The following is a 21,574-nucleotide window of genomic DNA, read 5'->3' on the forward strand; positions in this document are numbered from 1 at the left end:
TGAAGTCCTTGATAATACCAATAATAAAATGAATAATATAACCACAGTCACATATTGGACCTAATGGGTTTGGAAGCAGATAGATATCATCTAATCAAGGCTAGGTAATATTTTGTTTTTACATAAGTAATCACACTAATCATTTAGGACAGTACATTTGAATTTGAAAAACCAAATCATATAGAGAAATTATGTGGGCACTGGAGGGTTGCATACAGTATAAACTGGACTAGAGAGATCGTGGGATAGAAATGGCTGCATTGTAACTTTGGTAGCAGGTGCATGAAACATAGTGCTTTACTTATGGGTATGTAGTAACTATATTTATAGAGTGTTTTTTTTTTTTAATCAAAAGCGCTTTACAATGTGTTTCTCATTCACCAGTTCTCTCTGTGTCTCGCTCTCACACACACATCAAAGGCAGTGAGCAAGGCAGGAGAAGAGGGGTCATTGTTCAGTGTCAAAGGACATTTCAACACCCATGCAAGAGGAGCCAGCGACTCAACTGTGATTATTGTCACATTTGACACAGAGTTTCTGAGCAATGCCTCCGGTGCAAATGCAGGAAAACAAGCAACTAAAGCTGCAAAGAAAAAACACAGTACTTAAGATTAATATTTAATTTAATGAATCTTCTTTCTGTTAATTCAAAACTTGACATGGTCCTTTAAACATCAAAAATAAATTACTTAAACATTCAGCACTGTGGAAAAAAAGACAACAGGCAGTTGTAAAAACTATCCATGAACAACTACAAAGAAAGGCAGAGTTCCCTTGAACACCAAAAATGGCAAGCATGTATATTACCAAGGTACACCCAATAATATTTCAAAGGGTTTTCCTGGTGTACACAAATCACATTCAGTAACTTAATCAGAAAACTCTTAACGTAAATCGGTAAGGTCCCATAATAACAGTCAAAGAGAAAGAACTTCTACATTAGGTTCCTGCAGACATCCAGTCTTTACATTCTCAGAGTCAGACAGACATACAGTATGTATGCATGTAGTGGAGAATTATTAACCAGAGTTATGAAAAAGTCAAAAAAAAAAAAAAATCCTAAAACAATACTTAATAAGGTTCTTCACATTGAATCTGCTATTTGGTGTCAAAAAAAAGGGTGATAATTTCAGGTTCACATAATAACTTTTTTTAGTGGTAAAATGCTTTAGTCATAAATTGCAAAGAGAGTATAGTATGAATATTTTGCGACTGAGATGATAGCCATCCTTAAGAGAGAAGGGAGCATTCCTTAGTAACTTGTAAATAATACCTTTTTTTTCAGATACTCAAAACACCCACTGAATTAACAACAAGTCCCTTAACTTTTCCAGTACAGATTCAGTGTGAGAGCACCTCAGAGGTACATGTATTTATGTGGAAATCAGACAAGTTAAAACATTAAAAAACATTTCCTTTTTTTCTATTTCACAATACAACATTATCACTGGTTCTGCCTATTTTAGGTATTCCTCTAATATGGCTGCAGGTCAAAAAGCTTAAGAAGAGGACTTAGTTCATGAAAGCATCATGCTTGAGTTTTTAACTCTCCATGGGGTCCAGGAATTCTTCTTCAATGATGTGCTCCAGCTTCCTCAGGACGGTGTCTGAACTAGCTGCTGGGTAGTCTGCTACTGGGCAGTGGGGCACAAGGGGAGGGCCCTGGAAGGAACAGCAGAGGGTGCGAAGGAAAGGCAACAGCTGGGTGATGGAGGACAGGGAGCGTTGGGTGAGAAGGGGGAACTCCAAATGCTCAGTCGAAGATTCCTCACTCAGCCCGTTCAGTGTCTGGAGTAAAAGGTCAGGACATTGTAATTAGAGTGAGATGTGGCCATTTCACCAAACAAAATTGTAATGATTAATTTGAATTATTTTTATCAGAATTTTCTTACAAATGAACACAAAAACATTTGTTTGTATGATGTCATTTCCATGGAAACACATTAGCAGTTGGAGGCTATGCACTAAATAACACTGACTAACATTATTACATCATCACTTAACACCAAATGACAATGCATGAGAAGGGCCCTATTTACACCTGCTATAAACAGGTAATGTTACTCCTTTTGCTGGGCTTGAGTTAACAGGAAGATGTGGGGTTAGATGACCTTTCAACTTTCTGGCTAGATTCGATTTTTTCTCTTAAGAGTGTGGTCATGCTGTACAGATTGCATTTATACCTGGCTGACATCCTATCACCATGTGAGCCTGACCACTTCCAAATGTTGCCTGGCTAATGTGACTCTGATCCCAATGCATTTTGTGTGCATTTACATCTACATTCAGATTGTATTTTAATGTCAGGTGTAAATGGGATAAAAGGTGTCCAAACAAAATAATAGTACACTGGGTCACTGTGTTTAAATACTAATGCATTAGAAAAAAAGATCCTATGACTGGGTTGGTTTCTTTGAGATGTTGCTGGTAAACATCAGTACTGTTGCTATGGTTACTTGATTTAGAATGGTTAAATCTTACTAAAATGGTTTCTAATTCAAGAGTAAAGATTTTTAAATGGAAATGACTGTAAGTCTGAATTTCCCAACCTGCATATGATCTTACCCCATATCGTTGCTGTATCCCTTCTAGTACTCTGATAACATGAGGTTTGCATTCCTGCTCTCCCTCTATAAGTGCAGTCTCTGGGCCACTGTAACGGTTCACATCCACCTCAGGGACAAATGCCCAGCGATACCTGTACATGGAGTAGACAGTTGCAGAGAAAAGGTAACAAAGAAAATTATATCCAGACAAAACAACTTATGCAATACCAGAACTTACACAAAAAAATGTGTAATAAAGTTCTAAAAAAAGCTCTTTTGTTCTAAATTGGATTCTTACATCTGAAAGAGTGGTATCTTTTCTGGAGGAAAAGCCAGGGAGGTGTCCAGAAACTTGCAGGCTGACAGGTACATGTCCAACTCTGCCTGAGAGAAAGTCACTGGTCCATTTCTTTCAAGGGCGCCACGCACCACTTTAGTGAGCCTTGGTAGTAGACAAGATGGAAAAAAAGACCCAAGTATTTTGAGTAAGAGCATCAACAAAGAGTTAGTGAAAGAAGAATTTGTAAGTAAATGATTGATTGATGATAAATTTACTCACTTTGAGACATCTTTATCTGCCTGAAGAGCTTTCTCTAGACGTGCAAATGTGCGAATCTGAAAAACAAGTTAAAAAATCCATTACAATAATTCAAATAGAAAATTCAGGTTCTCAGAGGATGGGGATCTTACCAGTTCCGTGACCATGATTGGCCAAAGAGATGTCAGATGCTGAGATGAAATCCGCAACAGGAGAACACGAAACATCAAGAACATCTGCGCTGAAACAGCAGGGCTAAGGTTCATACGTAAAGCCTCTGTGAGACGCTCTGAAAGGAAGAGGACTGAAGTTTTAGAATAGTTGAAGAACATAGTAAATGGCATAAATAAACAAATAATTATTCAGTAACAGTACCACACCTTGGATGAGAGGCAGATAGAGGTGATACTGGTCGAGTTCTCCGCTGAACATGGCGAATGCCTGGCGCTTCAGCAGCATGGGTTTCTGATCTACATTAGCAAACAGTTTCAAGGAGCCACTCTGCATGCCTACATCACAGATAAATTATGGTTTGTAAAAGTACATCATCAAAAACCTCTATGCAATTTCAGCCTTCTTAGACCTTATTCTCCTCTGCATGAACGGATTATTTGAACAACCTTCATGAGCTCTCTCCATCACTGTATATCTCTCTCCCAACATGCTGCATTCTACTTCAAAGTAAACTTGCTCTCACCTTTTATGGACAATTGTAACTAACCCAGTAACACAATCAATTTTGTAGAGGCTGTACTCACTCATGAGGTCTTTAAACATGGTCTTCTCATGAGTCAGCAGATGGTCAATAATGGATTTCCAGCTATAGGTACACAGGGAAATCAAACAGAGTACATTATAAATTAATTTGCTGGAATAATAAATTTCATTTTCTTATGAAGATACAGCAAAATAGGTTTGCATTCGGTATGTAATCTATACAACAATTTAGCTTTGGTTTTAGACTGTCATGTTACTTCCTGAAAAGCCAAATAAAACACTGCTGTGGGATTACCCAGAATTCCGACTACTGAGAGAGAACCCTAAACCATTTGGTTTGGAGTTTCCATATTCTGTACAATAGTCAATTTATTAAGCTGAGTATGTGATACAGCAGTCCTGTATATTGATTATCATATAACATGCAAGCCAGCTGTGGTTCAGATATATGACACATTGCTTATACAACTATATATCTTGTGGATATCAACTTATAAGTTACTTCTCAGCCTATATGCACTCTGCTTTTTTGTGTCTCTTTGTTAATCTCTCTGGTTGCACAAGCAGATTGTACTTGACCCAGTACTGCTAATAAAGTGCCCTCATGAAGAAATCTGCCTTACACACTCTACCACATACTGTGGTGTTTGAATGGATCACATGGAATTTATTACAGAAGAAAATACTAGTTTAACTAGCCTGGACCAGACATGCCATGACATATTTGATATAACATTTTTGGATTAAATATCTTTTAAAATCATCACTGGTCATATATACTATGTCTGTCCACACCTATCATTTAAGCCCAAATTAAACTAGTTTGTGCATCCTGTTTTTCAGAACCATGTGATTAATGACTCCTGAAGCTCCTGGATTTGTCTTGACAAATGAACCAGCTTGGCCACCAGTGGACCTTTCAATCTGCTGCAGCAGACTAAGAGGCTCTCTTTACTCTCCTGTGTGATAAGCACTGAATGTTTGGGGCTTTTTGTGCTATCATCCTTTACTACGTGCTTACACAGGTACCATAAATCTATCATTTTATGCTAAGGGGGAATATGACTCTTGTATAGCAGTGTCCATACATGTACTGCCACCCTGAAGTTATCTAGACATTACCTGGAGGCAATGTGAAACTGAATACTGATTGGAGCGGAACCCAATTAAGCAGATGCAATTTGGGTACCGAGGTTGGCCATCCCATTATTGGACATGTCTGGCACCCACAGCTTGTCAGCATACCTCTTGCTTTTGATGTGTTGAGTTTGATGCCAATTGATTATTTAATTCTATAAATTTGTGCGTTATCACTGAGGCACTTGTGGAACTATCTGAGGACTGGGCCAGGTACAGCTTTTAAAGAAGAACTGATATCAGCAATCTTGTCTTGTCTTCTTTTGGTTATATTGGTTTCTTTGTTTTAAGCAGCATCCATTTACATTGTTTCCCCCTTTTACCATGTGTCTAGTTTCATGTTTCTTCCCTTTCCTCTAACAAGCAGGGTTGTAACACAGATGAACAAACTAACCTGGGTGCACAGGAGGCATCCATGGTGAAGAAGAGGGGATCCATAAAGAGCTCAAAGACCTCTTTCTTCCAGGCCCTTTTGGTATAGGCATACCCACTCAGACTGCTCAGCAGCTGAGCACCTGCTTCAAAGCTGGGCATGTTGTAGGCACTAGACAAGAGAAAGTCACAGTTAGTGGACCTTTATTAAAACCAAAGGGCCTAAAATTGTTAACATTAAAATAACTCAGATACATCTGGCAGTAGTTACCTATGGTTCTTCAGGTATGGAAAAACATAGTACATGAGCCGAGAAATGAGAGGAACAGCTTTCTCCTTCTCATCACTGCGGTATACCATGTCTAGAAGTGGTGCCAAGATCTACACAGTGAGAAAATGTGTTTAGCACTACAAACAGACTAATGTTAGAGCGTTAATTCACTCATTTTAAATAAAATCACAGAGCCGTACCTCGGCCAGGAGTACAAGAGCTTGCACGCTGTAAACTGAGGGAGCTGAGGAGGAAACCATGGTGCTAGCTTGAGCCATTGAGTCTGACAAGGAGATAAAGAGTGAAAGAACAGTGAGTTTACTTGTGAGTGTTACCAAGTTGTTGTTCGTATTAAAACACTAGTCAGTTGAACAGCCTTTGTCACTGACGCTTTTGCCATTCGGATCTTTTCAGAGTTAATTAGATCTTTTTTTCTTTTCTGTATTGATCCAAAATCAAGCTCAGCTTTTTTTAACACATGACACAGTACAACAAAATGTACCCCTGCGTGGAAGCATGTCCATTTGACACAGTCAGTTTTTCCTTTGATTTGTCATCCATCGCTGTCAGTGTATGGAATGAAAAGGCACTTAAATTTGAACAAACTATCTGCACGTTTCAAATATTACTGGTTTTAAGTCAGCAGACTCTGTCAGTATCCCCACTTATTAAGGCTGCTTCCAGCTGAGTCTATTGCATTACCTTGGCCACTAGGTTTCCATGGATAAGAAGAAAGGTGTTTGCTCTTAGGTCGATTTCGAAAAGAAAGTAAAAAAAAGGTCACGTTCATTCATGGAATACTAAGTGCACAATAGAAAGAGCACTGTTTCCATGGCAACAGAAGTATTTGAGCTTCACAATTTGGCAGAGGCCTACATCGATCCCCTGTGTTAATTTTCTCAAGCAGCGGTCGGGAATTGCAGCCAAGGTCATGCATGTGTGTATTTGTTTTAACGTTACCACAGTGTTCACCATCCACGTCTGCATCATCAGGCTCGTCTGCTTCAGGGCACACTTGTGGCTGAACTTTGACCTCAAGACTGCGGCTGAGCCAACTGGTCTGTTCCAGAGATGACCCTGCGATTCCACCTACTGCTTCAAGGATCCGCTGAGTGACCTCCTGCATGATAATCAGTGATGGAGTGATGCATACTCAAAAAAACAACCAAAACTTGAACTGGCACAAAGTGGCTTGTAGAAATCTACATATGTCTGTACACAGCAGCAGACACTTTGTGCTGTGAAGGGGAGCTCTGTTCTGGCTGTTAAAGTCAGTGAGCTGTGCTTCCAAGATAAGTTGAGGAGAAATCTGGTTACTGACCTGCTACACGTATACATCACTTTACAGTAATTACTAAAGTGCAAATAAATCCCTCCCTCCTCCATGTTAGCTATTACTTGAGGGCACTTTCGCTTGCTATCTTAATCATAGCTGTAGCAATTCAACATGCATCATACCTGCAGGTCTCGAGTATCCTTCTTATTGTCCAGGTTGGGGAGCCTATTGACGAAGTCGTTCAGGATTCTGCAAGATAGAAACTATTACTTAATAATTCATTGTTATAAAAATATAATTTAAGAATTGCAAATGTGTTTGACCTATTTCCTAAGTACAGACATGAACTGCAGTGCACTTATGGTCTGTTTTGGTGTGTATGCCCTCAAACTGTTTGCAGTGGAAACATTACCAGGCCAGTGATTATTATCATCTGTAATATAGAAGTACTACTACTAATAGGTTGAATGTGTAAAAACTGACCCCAGCAGTAAGAAGTGCCCAGGTGGGGCAAGGTTGAGCTGAACAGACTCCCGCAACAGACTGAGAAGAGGAGCAACAGTTTCCTGCAGAACCTGAGCTGGAATACTACAAACAGAAACAGATTATATTAGTGAGCATTTGTAGTGCAATGTAATGGTTATATTAAACCTGAGGTTGGGGCTGTATTTTTCTACTTACCTCTGGATATAGGCGTAGCTGAACTGTAACATGGGGATATCAACCAAGGTTGATTTCTAATGGGAGAAAAAGGTAGAAAATATTTTGAAAATTAGTTAAAATAAACTTCAGAAACTACCAGGATACAAGTTTTGAGCATCTGTGTGCATATGTATGTTTTGGTACCTGTTCTCCTTTGATCTGATGAGGCTTTTTCACCACCTCTTTGACTAACTGTAGAATGGTATCCGTATGCAAGGTATTCAGTGATTTCACCAGGTCCACAATGGTCAGACGAGCCTCACTGGCCACAGGTAGAACCTAAAGAAGACAAGAGTTTTAAGATGCCAACAACTAGTAGCCCATCAGTGACCCAGATGTGACTGTGTCCTGTTTGTTTGTTTCAAGACACAATGTAGTCATTACTTTGTTTTTATGTCTCCTTTTACTCTTCCTGCTGCTCCATACGACTCCCAGTGAAGCCATCAGCTGAACCCCATACTGCCCAGTCAGAGGGACAAGAAACTCCAGTATTCGCTGCCGCAGGATCTAAACATGCACACACCACAAATGGATAAAATTAGAATACATGCAAATGGCTGAATAGGAGAAAATATATAAGCATTGATCAACAAACACATGCAGCGTAAAGAACACATCTCTCTCATTAAATATATTTATGCTGGAAATCTGCACATTTGTAACACACACCTTGGTGCTTCTAAAATAGACAGAGGTAGAAGTGTGTCTGCTGCTCTGGCCAGAGTCAGATGCCCGCCTCTGAAGCTCTTCCCTCATAACCACACCCCATAACAATGCCATACTGCTGAGCATGTGTGGTAGAGCCTCTATCACAGCGTTGCGTGCGTTACGGACATCCACAGGATCGCAGGCAACCAGCGACTGACAGAGAGACAAAGAGAGAAGAAAACGAGTATTAACATTGTCACAGATATAAGACATACAAATCTGTGTTTGTATGTTCAGTCCTCACCCTCTTGTTGTCCAGTAGACAATAGTGTGTAATGGTGGTCAGGCCCTCCAGCAGAGTGAGAGGGTAGTCAGGGGCGATGTTTTCCCTCCGAGCACTCAGGCTGATCAGAAGACACAAATATAAAGCACATATTTGATGTAAACTGTCACTCTCCATTGTGCACAGCATCAAAAACTACCTGCCGAAAATATTACAGTCATAACCCAGGCGTCTTTGGCCATGACACTTTTTTTCCCTTTGTTTACGTTTTATTTCAGTCTTGGTCCTGGGTTCTTTGTGGGTTTGACTATTGGTCTACTTGATACTGTCATAAAATCCTACATGTCAGGAGAGAGTTCTGACAAATCTGTCAAATCATCACAGCATATGAAACTATGTAAGAATGTATTTTTAGAGGTGCACAGTCTACCTCTGATTTGTCTTTCCTCCATCATGCTCATACAGCTTGACAAGGTCGTCCAAGTTCCTGCAGATCTGGCTGATGAGCGGAGCCACGATGATGCCGAATGAGCGTCCCAAATAAGGCAGAGAGGAGCACAGCAGTGACACCCAGTGGGGGTGCATGGCATAGCCGTACTGTGGCTGCAGAGCCCTGGCTGCGGCAGAAACAAACATTCCCTGGGCTGTGATGGGGTGACTCTGGACATACTGGGCTGCCTTGATGGACTGCTGAAAAAGGACTGCAGTTTGCCACTCACGAGCAAGGGGGGTGCTGGCAGTTGGGGATTCACGAGGGTCCCCAGGCTGGCCAGATGCTGTTGAGACAGACCCACCAATCCACACATGGTACTCCAGGACTATGAGAGCCTGAAGGAGTTTAAGTAATTCCATTTGTAAGGGGTACTGTTCCTGTCCCCCTCCTGATCCAAGATTCACCAGGCTCTCCTCTGACAGGCCTCCCTGTTCATCCAGAAGCTCCACATTTCTGGGTTGTCCCTTGTCTGTTCCCCTCTGGCTGACATACATGGATGCGGAAAGTGTAAGCAGAGCATATTGCTGCACTTTACATCCTGAGAGTAGTCTGCGGATGGGCTCCAGATTGGCCCCATTACCCTCTTGTTCTCGTGCTATGCAGCCGAGCTGGTTCATCAACCGGGTTAGCACCTCCACACTCTTCACCTGAACCTCTCTGTTTCCCTGCAGGTCAAGAGGGCCAAGGCTCAGGTAGGAAGGGTAATAAGAGCGCAGGAATCGCAGGCACAAGGACACAAGCAGTTCAATGAGAAGGGACGGGGGCACGGAGGGGGAGGACGTGGGGGAGAGCAGGCAGCCATAGAAGCTTTTGCCATCCTGAGCCTGTTGGTGTCGCTGTAAAAGGTTAGAAACCAGGTTTAAATGTGCTGCAGAGCTCGTGTCCAGAGAGGTGGAGGAGAGAGCATCCACCAGAGGGCACTCGGCACTGCTCCTCAGCAGGCTGTCTAGCAGTGCCAAGCCTTGGAGCAGATGGCGCCATCCGCCTGCAACAGGATACAGCAGAACGTGGCGGAACAGAGAATCGATGGCCTCTCTTTTCTCGCGCTCCTGTTTTAACAGGCGAGACCTGGCCATGGCCTCCAGCTCTAAATCCTCCTCATCCTCACTCGACAGTGAATCAGATGCCTGCGTATGCTCAGACTCTGCCCTCCGCAAGCCGTTGACCACGCCTCCTTCCTCAATGCTACGGAACGGAGCGGAGCCAGAGCTGGAGTTCTCCGTGGATACCTGGGCACCACTGGTGTCAGCTGACTCTGTGTGTTCACTCTCAGGCTCATCCTCCTCCTCCACTCTATACTCTTCCTCCTCTGTCTCTTCGCTCTCACTCCTTGATAGTACTAAAGAGTCCTGCAGTTTGTCCAGCTCTGGACCACTGTCTAACTCTGCCCACAGGGATTCTCGGTCCACAACGTTGGAGAGATTTAAGGTGGTGACCTCTGTCGCCATGGTATCTGCAGATGTCCCAGATGTTTTGGTGGAGCTTCGACTTCTGCTGTTTAGAACCCTCAGGTTACCTTTAAAGCAAAGAGCAAGCATATCAGCTTAACAGCACAAACCAAACAAAGCTGATTCTTAACACAGTCACAGTTCATAATTAATTCACTCATACAACATACACCATGCAGACACATGCACTTACCAGCAGTGAGATTTTGTTTGATGTTGTGAATGGAGCAGCGCTGAGTGGTGGGGTGAAGCAGCAACAATAGAATAGGTTCCAAGATTCGAATCACATCGTTGAGGGACAGAGCCCTGACCAGCCAGCACTGAGCTGCTGCACGTATTGAGCCATCAGTGCAGCTCAGACTGTCCACCACAACACACAGAGACCTGAGAGAGAGACACGTTTCAAAACATACACTTACATCCTCTGTGACATTTTTGTGTTTTCATTATTTTGACAACATGCTGTGAAAACCCTCCATTTGTCTTAACTGCTCTCAACTACATACTAACCGGTCAAAGGAGCGATTGAGAGACATGGTCCTGTTGGCCTGTATCTCCCGGGTCAGGTGCCATAGCACTGTGAAGCGGTGCAGTGCTTCCAGCCTAACAGCCTGAGGCAGACAAACACAAGGCTTATTTGCTCAACTCATTATGTTTCCTATTATGTTTGTTTGTGTGTCCCAGTTAAACTGACACTCTCCCAGACACTGGGAGAAAACAAAAATGTGAGAGCAAATTTTGTGTTTGTGTGTGTGCACAGGTATACATACCTTGTCTTTGTGCAATAGTGCCTGGCAGATGATATCTTCACAGATTGATGCTGATGGAGCCAAGCAGTGCAGCCTGTAAAAGAGCTCCACACAGGAAATGTGCTGCTCTCTCCGCTCCATTTCCAGCTGGCTCCATAGTACCTGGGACACCCTCTGGATCACAGCACAAAGTCACAAAATCTTAATATAACACATTTATAATACAGCTCTGAGTTATTCGGACATTTTCCTTTTGACTGTATTACCTGATAGAAATCTGTGCCCTCCTCTATGGCCTGTAGCAGAGCCGGGTAGATGGGTGGCACAGTGACCATCTGTAGTTGCCCACTCAGAGGGTTAGACTCAGACGTCTGGTAGCGTCTGCGCTTGTCCTGGATGACCAGTGCTAAGGACTGCGAATGGTTGATAAGTTCCAACAGGGAGGCCACCGCTGTGTGTTGGATGTTGTAGTCCCTGGACAGGCAGCACAGTGTCATCAAGGACCTCAGCCATACTGGCAGGCTCTCCACTTCACTGCCTAAGGAAAACAAAAATATTTTAATTACTTCTTTGTGGGTTATATTAACTCGGCTGCATCGCTGAAGACCATCTGTGAGCTGACCTGTGTGTCCAAACATGTCTGTGTGGAGAGACAGAGTCTCCTCTTCACTTAGATAGACAGGGAAGGTGGTGCACTCCAGCAGCAAGTGGCAGGTGGCAGTGAAGGCCTGTCGACAGGCCTCAGAGATCTCTGCTCTGCCCCGCGGCATGTAGCCCGCCGCCCAGTCCAGACATCCTAAACGCTCACGTTCCTTTTTCTTCTCCACGGGGGCTGCTGGGAGCTGGACTTCAGATGAAGGGCGAGGTTTAAGTTTGTTTGGAGTGAACAGTCCAGTCAGTTTGTCTTTGATTTCACGTCCCCCTATGCTTGTCAACAAAGTCTTCGGATCCACAGAGGCAGCAGTTACGTCAGGCTGGAGTACTTCCTCTGGTACCTTGACATCCTCCACCTGCACCAGCAGGTATCTGAAATATGAAATGGGCGAAAATATTTATATTTAGATCTCAGTTTTAAAAATGTGGCCTAAAGAGAGGTCCAATTGCAACTAATTTTAAAAAATGATTCGGTAGTTTACCTTGTAGTTATGAAGGACAGGATATCCTGCAGACATAGAGTCATTGTGTCGACACTGCCTCCCCTCCTCCACACTCCCTCGCTTTCTTTACAAATTCCATTTCTCTCAGTCCCCAACCCCATCCCTAGTGGGAGTTGCTGCTCTGACGGTGAGGCACTGATCCCCAGTCCGCTGTCTTCAGACCTGAGTGCTGGGTAAACATCATTTGCAGGCTCTCCCTCATCTCCTCCATCTCTGTTAAGCTCTTCATCTTCTTGGTGACCATTAATCTGACTGACAGAGCAATCTTTCTCTCCCTCCCTCTCGATATCCTAGATGAAGTAATTTTTATGGTTAGGCACAGTCAAACATCAAAAGTATTTTAAAAGAAACCACAATGGCACAGACAGTAAAATATCTAACCTGTGTTTCTTTGCCTTCCTCCTCTGGTGTCTGTAACTCCATCTCTTCCGTGTGAGCCCCTGCTTCAATGTCCATGTAAGCCACAGGCATTTGGATCTTACTGAGGACCTTGAAGCAGGCACGCAGGCCGTGTGTGACATCTTCTGGGCTAACAGAGTCCATGTGGCTGCGTAAGGTCCGCAGCATGATGCCTAGCATCTCAGGGAGGAATTGGGACTGGATGTCAGCATGGAGCTCCTGTGGATAAAAAACAAATGTTCTGGGTCTGGGTCTGGAATACACACCTCCCTGCCTTTTCCTGGTTTAAGTTTTACTGCACTAATTTTCATTTTCACAAAGAATGGAACTAGTGATGTGCAGGTGTGTGTGTGTATGTTGTTTACCAGAGGCAGAACATCAAGCAGGAAAATGATGAGATTGGACATCTCTGTAACAGAGGGAGCAGGATGACTGCGGTCCTGCTGGGGAGGTGTTGGTGGGTCATCTTTTTCACTGCAGAGAAATAAAGAGAATAAAAGAGAATAAAGAGAATAAAATGATCCTTTCTTGGTTGAGATTTGAGGATAAACATGGAAAACTGTATGTTGAAATGTGTTCTTGACCATCACACCAACTAATTTTTTTCTGCCTTCTCAGCCAATCATACTTTGTGAATGTTGACTTTTTCTAACAGCCTTACATCTTCAAACATTCTGTCACCGCCATCTCCACCATACCTGAGAGAAGTGCAGAAGCGTCGTGTCATGTACTCCCACAGGTATTCGCTGTTCATGGAGCTCACGAGCATATTCACCGTCTTTATGATCTCTGATGCATTCTTATTCTCTTTTATCTTACTGTTTAAGAAAACAGAAAAATCATCTGTTTCTGTGTTCACTTTGTTGGTTGCACTTTTGTCACATGTTCAGTGAGATATGAATTCAACAGTAAACATCCTTGCATCTGTGGAATCATCTATGACTTTCACCTGGCTAGCTGGTTGCCTGAAAGCCCTGAGCTGGCGATGGTTTCCTCTCCCAGCATCTCTCGACAGTAGCTGTAGAAGGCTCGGACCACCTCCAACATCACACTGCTCAAGACAGCTGGACCTGAGAGGAAACATCATGATTATCACAGTGAAACAAACTTGGTCTAAAGCTGAGACGTTAACAAAGAGTGGTGGATGGAGCAATTCAGCATTTTGACATATTTGTGTACTGTTGTGCTCAGAGCTACCTACCAATTTCTGGTTTATCCAGCAGGCTGATGATGATGCGAAATGGTCGGAGGTATCCAATCACACTCTCTGGGTCACTCTCCTTACCCTTCTGTTTGAGGATGTTAATCAGAGCCTGAAGTCACAGGAATAAACAGATAAAAATAAGAGAAAAAGGCTACAAACACACATTAGAACACACTGACCAACATGTGACATGTGACTTATGGGCTCTATCCTTTCCTGTACAAGCTGAAATGTCCTCTTTTTACTCAGATTTTTCTGATTTAAAATCTCAAAATAGTTAAGACATTTTCTTTTGTTTAATTAAGACATTTAAGGAAATGTGCTCATTTGTTTTTTCCCCCCTAGTCTTGGAATGAAATGTGTGTGAAACCATACTACTTTTTGTCTCTGCTGGTTGCCTGAAATCTCAGCGTGACAACATGACAAGTTACTGCTCCCTACCAACAAATAATCTTGCACATAAACTCCAAAAAACCACAAGACACTGTTTTCACACAGTTTGTTTTTTTTTTTCAGATTAAGCAAACAAGATATAATGTATTAAATAGTGAGCTTCAGTGGTGCTGGTAGATAGCTTTTGTTCCCTTAGGACTAGCTATTTCCCCATTTCTAGTTGTTATGCTATGTAAAGCTAAGCTGATCGGCAACTGGCTGTAGCTTCATAATTACTGTAAAGATGAGAGCGGCATTGATATTCTCATCTAACTCTCAGCAAGAAAACAATTACATATATATATTAGGGAGTTACCTGTACAAGAAAATCTCTAGAGTAGGTGTTGAAGTAGAACGATGTATGTTCCTCTGTGGTGGTGGAGAGGGTGGGGTGTGGTGCCACCATTTCTCCTTTTATGTCTGTGCCTGAAAACACATGCACACGAAGACAAACATCAGCAAGTGAACTGAGAGGTGAAAAGTAGTGTGATACACGATTTTATCACTGAGGTGAGCACCTAGGAGCCAGGCGTAGAGGCGTCTGTTAAGGGACATGTCTCTGCGGAGCAGTGTGAGTGAAGCTGCAGACACCACTGTGATCATGTCCTCAACACTCATAGCAATACAAGTTTCTGCTGGGTCCTAAACAAACAACACACACAGTGACAGTAAGCTGAGAACCATCAGGGAAGAAGGTCAGAGTAATGATACAACACTTTCACATTCAATGGAATCTGCAATATTTCCATTTAAAATGTTTTGTTGTTGTCTATGCCTGATATATATCATACACAGTGATCCACCAAAGACTCAGATAAAGAAGAATTTCACATTTGCAGTTCTAAACACTCATCAGTGAGTCTGTTTTTTTCCAGGGAAAATCCTCAGGTGCGTAAAATATTTTACGTTTCAGGCAGCATGGAGAAACACTTAGATCACTAAGAATCAAACATGTCTGTGAATCTATGTTTACCTACCAGGCATATGGCAAAGGGGAAAAAATAGAGCAGGATTTCAAGCATGTTCCTCTGCACCAGGACATTTGAATCTTGCAGAGAAAGACACAATGACTTCACCTGGAGACAGAGGACAAAAGATGGTGATGGAGCTGACCGTAAACTGAACTGAGGCATGACTGAAATATGTCCACAATACAAAAATATCCCCATAACTGTGAATTTTTATAACTAAATGTGCTTCACTGTGTCAAAATTCGTGCAGTAAGACAAACACTCACCACTTGGCGGTGGTCGTAGCCTAGCATGTGTGCTTGCTGGCGAAGGGGCGTTGAACGGTCATAATGCGTAACTATAAAGACAGAGGCGGGCAGCCGCACCACGGGGCTGACCACCATACTGCCCCACAGGGCACCATAGAAGACCTGCTGACCCACCAACAGTGACAACTTGAGCAGCAATGCATCAGTCCTGGACAGAGAGAGAGTGACAGAGAGTGACAGAGAGTGACAGAGAGAGAGAGAGAGAGAGAGAGAGAGAGAGAGAGAGAGAGAGAGAGAGAGAGAGAGAGAGAGAGAGAGAGAGAGAGAGAGGTCAAAATGGAGAGAACTCATTGACGTGTTCAACAACACATCTACTATTAAATCTATACTTCTGAGAGGCTGACCGGCCTCATGGTCATACCAATCAATTCTGATTAAAATAACCCTTCAGTGTAGTACTGTTTACGTGTCACAATTACCCTAAAGAGCAATAAGAGCAAGACTTAATAGGTTAATTAGCCACAATGGCCATGTTCAATATAATGAAAGAATATTTCAACCAGTTGAACAGACAATACTTGGGGTTTGGTCTTTTCATGGGATTTGCTGAAAAAAAAGAAAAATATAAAATATCATTAGAGGTATCCGTTAAATCTAAAAACAAGAACGGCTTGAGATAATTTCCTTGTCTTTTCTGACAAAAACAGTATGTGCTGCGTACCTGTCATTGACCTCCAGTCCCTCCTCCAGGCCTGGCAGGAGTCCTGTTATGAAGGCCTGAAGACTGGGCAGCAAAGCCCTCTGAAGCGGGAGATAGTAACGCTCATACAGTGTCAGCAGCACAGGCTTCACTGCCATGGCTGCATGGCCCAATAGCGGGAACAATCCTGAGCTAAAAAAGCAGACAGACACACAAGGCATAAAAAAAACTGCACTCATAATCAGGCCAGCACTCTCCTTAAATAAGTAAAAGATTCAACCTAGTTTCTTCACCTGTAAATGAACAGGTCCTTGGCCAGCCATTTTGATCCAATGATTTTGAAGATGACCTCATAGGTCTCCAGAGCCTTGAGGTGTACTCCACTGGGCAGAGCAGGGTGTAGGCACTGGGCCAAGCGCTTCCCTATAATCAGCCTCTTGGGCAGGAGTGAGTAGCGTAGGTTGCTCTGCAGTGCCTGATAGAAAAAGAGAGAAAATAAGGAGAAACGGTATTAGGAACAGGACTTTGTGCATAACACAAAGTCTCTTACATTCTCTGTGTACTTTAAGGACTATTTTTTGTGCATCAACACACACAGACACTCCAAAGTAAATATCTGCTCTTAAAGTCAAGAGAAAAGTAGCACATTTATTGCACAAAATAAATGGCCTGAGGACTTGAGCAATAAGGTCGTATAACCCAGTGAGCCATGCTGATAAAGAAGAACTTCCTCTTAACTGCAGAGAACTGAAACACACAGCAGCTGTGAAGCTGACACCAGAAAAAGAAAGACGAAGAACTATAAATACTAATGAGAATTCAGGTTTAACAGCAGAACACACATCATTCATATACAGCACATAATAAGATATCCAAAGGAAGTCATTAAGAGTGTTTCTATGGCATCAGGGCATCTTGGTGCACCATACTTTACCTTATTGAGCTTTCCCAGTGAGGCGATGAGATCTGCCCACTCACTTGAAGATTCAAAGTTCCGCAGTGCTTTCTCAATGACTGCCGCATAGCTACGGTAGCGGTAGTCATTCTGCAGCTCTAACTCCTCGGGATCCATGATATATCAGTCTGATCCCAGCATGTTTTAGCACAATGTGTCTGGTGAGGAGACAAGACAAATGCAAGGTTCAAAGGAAACAAACAGTAAGTTTATCAAACTCACGAGAAGAATCAGAACTGCCATAGTATCTGTCTGACTGCAACCTGTTGGATATCCCTCTGCCTCTGAGGCTTGTTTATGGCAAATAAAATTAGCCAATTTAGCTCTGTCATACACAAGCTCTGAGGCAAAGGAGACAAATATCCTCATTCATGACTGGTCTGTGTTTGCCTGATTGACCTGTCTCTCAGTCTAAGGAGGGAGGAGTCCTTCTGACACAAATTTTATGGCTCTGTATGCACTTCTGGAGAAAAACAAGTCATGGAATGAGCACAAACATACAGAGAGATACAGTTTGTTTGTCCACTAAGTGAAATTTGAAGCTGCATTGAGTGATTTTTTTCGGGGCAACATTGACAAATTATCACATTATAAAACTATCATTGCAAAGATGCCAGCAAACACTGGCATTTTTTTACACATCTAGCAGACACTGAGCAAAATTACCATATGTATAGAATTATGTTTCAGATAGAAGTCTAATATTAACTCTCCTTGTCTCCTAAAAATCCTGAGGGAAAATATCAGGCTCTTTAGCCTCTAAGTGCTCAGCTAATGCTCACCAGCTAGCTCTGTTCACCCTTTGGTAATGTGCAGGTCAGTCTTTTTATGAACACTTTTTTGCGCAGCTGGAAATGATGGTGATGAGAGTGGTGAACCTGAGCCAAACAGTAAATCTGCAGACCATCAAACCAAAAGACAAGAGCTACAAATGCTTAAAGCTCTGCACAGACTTGGGTGCCATGTACTATTATACTGTATAATAATATTATACTATTATAATAATATTGATGAATGCAGCTTTAGAGGGGTCCAGAGGAAGAACTAAAATATGGAAATGATTATTTTAGGCTACACTGGCAAAAGGACACACCAAATTACAAAGTAACTTATCTGGAAAGAGTAGCTTTACTGCTTTCATGCACATGGCAAAGGAGGTGATGTCTGTGTGTGTGTGTGTGTGTGTGTGTGTGTGTGTGTCTGTGTGTGTCTGTGCGTGTAGTGTATTTGAATATAGCTAAACAGAGAGATGGGTGGGGGAGTAGGAAGGCAGGATTAGAAGAGAACAGACATCTGGACTCCCCGTGGCTGAGATGAGAGGGGCTTTACCATCAAGCCCAACAACACGTGCTTGTGATGCCTGTGCATTAGTGCTGAAACAAGTGACTGACAGAAAGAAAAATAATTCAATGAAATTTTCATGACTGACTACTCTTCTATGTCAGGATGTGCTGACTTACACCATCTCATATCTTTACAAACTAAATACTGTGGCTTTGATGCTCAGTGAAGATAAGCAATTTTAAAGACATGAGTTTAGGCTCTGTAGTGTTTTTTTCAGACTAAACACTAAACATTATCTCAGTAAATATAAGAACAACCACTAGGTTATTAGCAAAGATAATAATAACTGGCAGTTGCTGCACCACACTTCCAGGAGCAGACAAAAGATAAACTTTTCAAAAAGAGAGTAAAAAGGCTAATCCAGTTTTAGAGCCATTGGAATGAGGGTAGGACAGTAAAATTGGAGGCATAACTAGTAATATGAGTGAACAATTAAATTCCCTAGTGATGAACAGTGATGGAAAGAGCGCTTCTCTTCTCATCAAATCCCATCAGTGCTTCTTTTTGAAAAATGATTGTGATAAGGGTCTGTTAAATTTGGTTGCAAGATGTTTTACAGTTTAAAAATAAATTTGTTATTGTCATATAACAGTGTTTCTAAATTACCTGAAATATATCATTGGTAAATCTGTACTGCGTTTTTTTTTGTTAATGATTGGCTGGTTTGTTCACCAATATTGATATATCTTTCATAATAATCATAATAATAATACTGGTCGATTATAGCCTGTTAATTGACTGGTCATGGTCTATGTCTGCTTTTTGTTTTTGCAAACTGTATCTACGTGCTTCTAATTTTGGGGAAATCAGTTTTGGAAATAGTCTGCTCTATTATTGTGAGTTTTTTATTAGAGGGTTAAAAACATGTAATTACTGCTATTTTTGATAAATAAAATAACATAACAGTATATAATAAGATGCGATACGTGTCACCATCAACTTTGTTTAAAGAGGCCTATTTCCTTCATTTACAGCCAACCTCAGTATTTGTAGAACCCTGGCTTCAACTCTGTCACTGGTGGATTAAACTTTCCAATGTGCTTTACCCCCACAACCAACAGCTCTGATATTAAGTGCCTGAGGACAGCATGTGAGAGATGAATCTGCCTAAATGTCAACTGTCCTTTGATTAAGTTATTCAATTTTTTGCTCAGATCTTATTCAGATGCTTCTATGCACACAAGCAAAAAGACAACTAATGTAACCATCAAGCAAATGAGGATGCCAATAAAAACAGCTTAATCTTAGGTGACAGCTTGATAATCACATTTTTTCTGGTGGTTAAAACAATGTCACCGGTGCTATGTTTGATTAATAAAATAGCTGCACACTGTATAATAACATGTGATATGTGTCTTTGAACTTTGTTTGAAGAGGCCCATATCCTTCGCTTACATGCACCCATTTTTGGTTCCATTTGCATTAATAAATGAGGCCATTTGTCACTTTTTAAAAAGCAGTACCTAGAAATGATCAAATTTCTGAAACGTGAGCCCCTCTTCCATTGAAAGCCACACGCAAGACTCGTGATCTCAGTACTTATAAAACCCTGGCTACAATCCTGTCACTGTCAGATTAAACTTTCCATTGTGCTTTTACCCCACTGACAGCTTTGATATTAATATTTAAGTGCACGAAGACAGCACGTGAAAGATGAATCTGTCTAAATACCAACTATCCCTTCATTAAGTGGTCCGATTTCTGCACATATCTTAGTCAGATGTTTCCATGCACACAGGCCTTAATTCTTCCTGCAAAAACACAAATAAGTGTGCGCAACCATCAAGCAAAAGAGGATCCTGAAAACTTCGCTTGGTCACAGGTGACAGCGTGACAATCAAATTGTGTGGGTCAACCAGAACTAAGTATACACTCTTACTTCCTCATTGTACGTATCAGCAAAACAGCAAGTGCGATATTAAAAAAAAAAACAAAAACCATGCGTTTCTACAGGCTGTTGTTGAGCAGAGGAGTGTGTGTGTGTGTGTGTGTGTGTGTGTGTGCTTTCAGGGTGGACACAGTAAGACACACAACAAGCCCCACAATGACTGTGTCACCTGACTGACACTATTGCTACAACAGGCTTTAATGTGGCGGTGTTAAGCTCTGAGGTGGCACATGAGAAGACGCTGTGTGCAATATAAACTGTGGCCAAATAACAAGTTGGCTGCTGCATCTTTTGGCCTGTGAATATATTGTAGCATCAGTGGAGCCTAGTGCTTAGTATATTATGTAACTGCACGACCTCAGACCACAGACTGGATGATAACATCACTGCCTGGATTATCAAATATTCTCACAGTAGTGAAATATGCCTGTGTACAGCTAGCTTATGCACATTTTCCTCAATACCACAATTTGAAGATATAGCTAGCTAGCTATTAAAAAACCTGACTTTACACATCGACATGGTTTAATTCTTACAGTGTAAGAGGACATATCAGAGTCCACTGGGTAAATGAAGACAGCATGTACCGTTAGGACAGGCTAAGAGCAACAAAATTACCTAACCATCAGGTGCATCAATGACTCACCAACTGCGAAACAAACCCAGGAAGAACCGGAGCACACTCGCTTCAAACCAGCCCGAGTCGAAAAAGTCCGGTCCTCATGCTGCATATTTCGAAGTCATGTGTCTCAAAGGAAAGAGGTAGCAAGCCTGTTATTTGTTCTGAGGATGGGTGTATGTATATATATGTGTGTGTGCACTGGCGACTATCCCCAAGGCACCAGTTTGTCACAACGGGGCGGGATCATCTAACTCAGCTGATTCAGAGCCGAGCGCGGACGCACGGTTCACTTCCTCGCAGAGCAGGGGTGGGGCGGGGATTTTTTCAACGGTAAAAAGAGATGTTTGTCTTCAACTTGAGATTACACTGTGAGAGCACGAAGAAATTAAGCTAAACTGTCGCCCGGAGAAAAAATAAACCAATCTCTCCTCGTGTAACTTTAAATTTGAAATGTAAACATTACTGTTTATTCAC

At 42.0% G+C, this 21,574-nt stretch overlaps 1 protein-coding gene across 3 annotated transcripts; it reads right to left on the minus strand.

The window, feature by feature from the left end:
* Positions 1–605: 605 nt before the first annotated feature.
* dop1b (DOP1 leucine zipper like protein B) lies at positions 606–21,352 on the minus strand. 3 transcript variants are annotated; one of them, XM_018703096.2, is made up of 38 exons: positions 21,125–21,352; positions 17,226–17,404; positions 16,585–16,766; positions 16,313–16,483; positions 15,610–15,799; positions 15,350–15,448; positions 14,891–15,014; positions 14,689–14,798; positions 13,938–14,049; positions 13,686–13,806; positions 13,435–13,554; positions 13,102–13,210; positions 12,719–12,955; positions 12,317–12,627; positions 11,803–12,206; positions 11,447–11,718; positions 11,202–11,354; positions 10,942–11,042; positions 10,625–10,815; positions 8,921–10,499; positions 8,512–8,611; positions 8,229–8,420; positions 7,944–8,066; positions 7,704–7,838; positions 7,539–7,594; positions 7,341–7,445; positions 7,040–7,106; positions 6,554–6,701; positions 5,782–5,864; positions 5,582–5,691; positions 5,333–5,482; positions 3,843–3,904; positions 3,465–3,593; positions 3,237–3,373; positions 3,106–3,161; positions 2,845–2,988; positions 2,566–2,698; positions 606–1,788 (listed from the first exon to the last, which is right to left on the minus strand). In XM_018703096.2, the coding sequence occupies exons 2-38, from the start codon at positions 17,361–17,363 to the stop codon at positions 1,543–1,545; spliced, it is 6,900 nt and encodes a 2,299-aa protein (XP_018558612.1). In that variant the 5' UTR covers positions 17,364–17,404; positions 21,125–21,352; the 3' UTR covers positions 606–1,542. The 3 variants fall into 3 exon arrangements, with proteins under 3 accessions (XP_018558612.1, XP_018558613.1, XP_018558610.1); XM_018703097.2 differs by having other exon boundaries at positions 3,465–3,554; positions 6,542–6,701; XM_018703094.2 differs by having other exon boundaries at positions 6,542–6,701.
* Between the last annotated feature and the right edge of the window lie 222 nt (positions 21,353–21,574).

The sequence above is a fragment of the Lates calcarifer genome, linkage group LG1 (assembly GCF_001640805.2).
Source record: "Lates calcarifer isolate ASB-BC8 linkage group LG1, TLL_Latcal_v3, whole genome shotgun sequence".
Lineage (NCBI taxonomy): Eukaryota > Metazoa > Chordata > Actinopteri > Centropomidae > Lates > Lates calcarifer.